The sequence below is a fragment of the Leiobunum rupestre genome, chromosome 5, assembly GCF_980474605.1.
Source record: "Leiobunum rupestre chromosome 5, qqLeiRupe1.1.hap1, whole genome shotgun sequence".
In the NCBI taxonomy this organism is placed as follows: domain Eukaryota; kingdom Metazoa; phylum Arthropoda; class Arachnida; order Opiliones; family Sclerosomatidae; genus Leiobunum; species Leiobunum rupestre.
This window is the reverse complement of record NC_143388.1, coordinates 65,061,287-65,064,395: the sequence shown is the minus strand read 5'-3', so window position 1 is coordinate 65,064,395 and position 3,109 is coordinate 65,061,287. Positions and strand designations below refer to the sequence as shown.

At 39.0% G+C, this 3,109-nt stretch overlaps 1 protein-coding gene across 1 annotated transcript; it reads right to left on the bottom strand.

The window, feature by feature from the left end:
* Nucleotides 1-1,350: 1,350 nt before the first annotated feature.
* Nucleotides 1,351-2,628, bottom strand: LOC149945607 (uncharacterized protein F54H12.2-like). The gene has a single exon (XM_090176630.1). The coding sequence runs from the start codon at nucleotides 2,626-2,628 to the stop codon at nucleotides 1,351-1,353; it is 1,278 nt and encodes a 425-aa protein (XP_090032756.1).
* Nucleotides 2,629-3,109: the final 481 nt, after the last annotated feature.

The following is a 3,109-nucleotide window of genomic DNA, read 5'->3' as shown; positions in this document are numbered from 1 at the left end:
GAGTCTCACTCTAGATCGTCCCATCTATACAGGGTTCGCCATCCTCGAGCTCTCTAAGCTCCTAATGTTCAGATTTCACTACGATGTAATCAGAGCGCAGTATGCTGACAAAGCAAAACTTTTATTTACAGATACTGGTAAAGTATATTTTACTTTTAAATTAAAATATATTTTTAATATTATTTTCGTATTATTCATATATATTTCCGTTTCTATATCTCCTACAGATAGCTTGACATACGTTATCGAAACGAAAGATCTGTACGAAGATAAATATGACTTCTCTAGCTATCCCAAGGACCACCCACTTTTCAGCATTACGAACTCTAAAGTCCTAGGAAAATTCAAAGACGAGTTGTCATCCGTACCTTGCAAGGAGTTCGTTGGTCTAAAGCCCAAAATGTATTCTCTGTTATCTAGCAATGGGGAGAAAAAAACCGCCAAGGGCATCTGCAAGCGTGTGGTGAAGAAATATGTTCGCCACGAAGAGTATTTGGATTGCCTCCTCCATAGGAAAGTCACCATGGCTCAGATGGCCCGTATCCAAAGCAAGAAACACGAACTGTACACCGTGGAACAGTCGAAATTATGCCTCAACCCGTGCGACGACAAGCGCTATGTTTTGGATGATGGCATCACCACTTTCGCACACGGTCATTTTGAAATTCCAACGCAAGAAGAAGATTAAACCGCGTTCGAGTGCGAAATATTTATAGTTAATCCGCGTTCGCGCGCGAAACATTTTCTTAATTATTCCGCGGTACGCGCAGCCGCCGGGGCCGCCCGCGAAATGTCTTGTTTTATGGGGGGAAATAAATAAATAAAAAATAAATAAATAAATAAATACAAAAATTATTTGAAAAACTTTATTGAAAATCTCTTGTACATGAATTCTTCAATCATACGATCGTTTACATTTTTATTTTTATTTTTAAACCAGGAAACAATATCATACATTTTAATACCCCTACACCTATTCATAGCGAAATAAACGCAATGTCCACCACATGTTTTGCTTTTATTACTTTGAAGTTTTTTAGAATTAAAAGTAACGGTTTTGCTATTTCTTTCTACGAAATCATTAAATTTAAAATAGTCCGGGGGATTTCCGTAAGAGTCGTAGAATTCGGTATTACGATTTGACGAGAAATAAATCACAGTCCAGTGTTCGCCGTTCGTATTCAATAATCCGGTATTAACAATGTAAAGCGACGGAAATATTTGTATACATTTGGGTAATTCATCGGCCGCAAAAACGCCGCGAAATAATCTTTTCGTGTACGGATCTTTTCGTAGGATTCTAGTCAATTGTAACGTGTCCATTAGCTTGTGTAATCAAAGACCACAGTCCTATTTTTTATCAATTTCTATGAGGTTTTGATACTCAGCGTAGTATAGTACGGTAATTGTTTTGGGTAAATCTTTCTCGAACTTTAATTCTAACCTCACGCTTCCGTTCCTGATCAAGTGAAAGTGATCCGCTGTGTGAGAGAGATCCGCGGTGAGATCGTATACAAAAAGGCAATTTCCTTCCGCGAATTCTTCTCGATTAATTAGATTTCCTTCGTCAATATTAAATTGTCCAGTTTGTAGAAATAGGGTAATGTAGGATCTCATACATAAATCGTTCTTGAAGTTCGGAGAAAGGGGTTTATGGGGAATACAAGTGCCGTCAACGTATAAAGCAATATGGTTTACGCCAAAGTTTTGGAAATTAAAAGGGGATTTTGAATAATCTCCCAAATAAGCGCTTTGTTCTATTAATCCAATTACGACTTTCTTAGGAATTTGAGAATTAAATAAGTTGTCGCGTGTAGACATTTTCGATCCGACCGGAATAGAGTAGGTGTTGCACTCACTCCTAATAATTGGATACTTCATTGTGCCACGTTCCAACGCTTTCGCGTGTGCCAGAATAATTTCCGGAATAAGTTTAACTTTCCTGATATACAGCGATGCTGTTTCAAATTTAACTTTATATTTTCCGTCGCCTGACGAGTGTATGCAAAACTCGTTCGGATTTTTGATAAACCTGAATCTGAGATTAAGCATATTCGGTAGAAAGCGTGATTGTTGACACATATCGATATGAACGGTTCCAATCATATCGATTGTACCTTTCTTCGGAAACGACATCCTTTTCTTAAACCCTTCGTTGCTTGCCAGAACGTCAAATTTTCCAGCCGTATCTTTGTAGAAGAGCGAACTAGTCAAAAAGCTTTCTTTTGCCGGTCCTCCGAACGTTAGTAGAGTTTGAATTATGCTTTTGTAAGCGTTATTTTGGGCGGATGTGGTAACCGACCTCTCATTCATAATTAAGTGAACTTCGCTAAATAAACTGTGAAGGAACATGTTAACTGGACCAACGGTTTCTTTATCGTAGTCGGGATCAGCACCACCGGATTTCACAATTTTTACTTGCACGTGAAGAAGTGTTTTGGACAAATCTAAATAAGTCTCGGAGTTTCCGGGAATATCGAAATTAATGTTAGAATTTTCATCCGCGTTGGAAACTGGATTGAATTCCACCCATTCTCCACTGACGATCCCCGTTTGCGTGAGAGGAACCTCGAAAAGGTCTAATTCCGAGTTGGTACAACTTCCGGACTGGTGATGAATTAGAGGCATTATTTTGAGAATATATCGGAATGTTTAGCTACGCGTCTCGCTCGCTTCTTAGCCGTGACTGAACTGACGAGTTGAATCTTTCTACGCTTTCTTTTTATACCGTTTCCAGACATTTTTTGTTTCACCATATCTTTTAACTCAGAAAACGTTTCCTTCCCGATAGCGGTACCGTGATCTTTCAATGAACTTCTTATCGGAATACCACTAGCAACATCATCGGCGACTCTAGCGCCAGTTTTCAGAAACTTTTTTCCCAAGAATATAGCGCCTCTTTTTAACATTGGGACAGCTTTGCGGAAAGCAGACGCCAATATATTTCCGAGGCCATAGCCGCGTTGCGTGGATGAACCTCGATAGAATTGGAATGAACCGTTCCCAACTTGCGATCGGTAATAGTTGTCAAAGTCGATTGTATTATTCGAACCAAACCTAACTTGATTTAAATAATACTTTTCGTAATCGGACTCGCTTTCTCTGAACG

Coding starts and splice junctions, on each gene's coding strand:
- LOC149945607 (XM_090176630.1), bottom strand. CDS start 2,628: ATGCCTCTAATTCATCACCAGTCCGGAAGTTGTACCAACTCGGAATTA.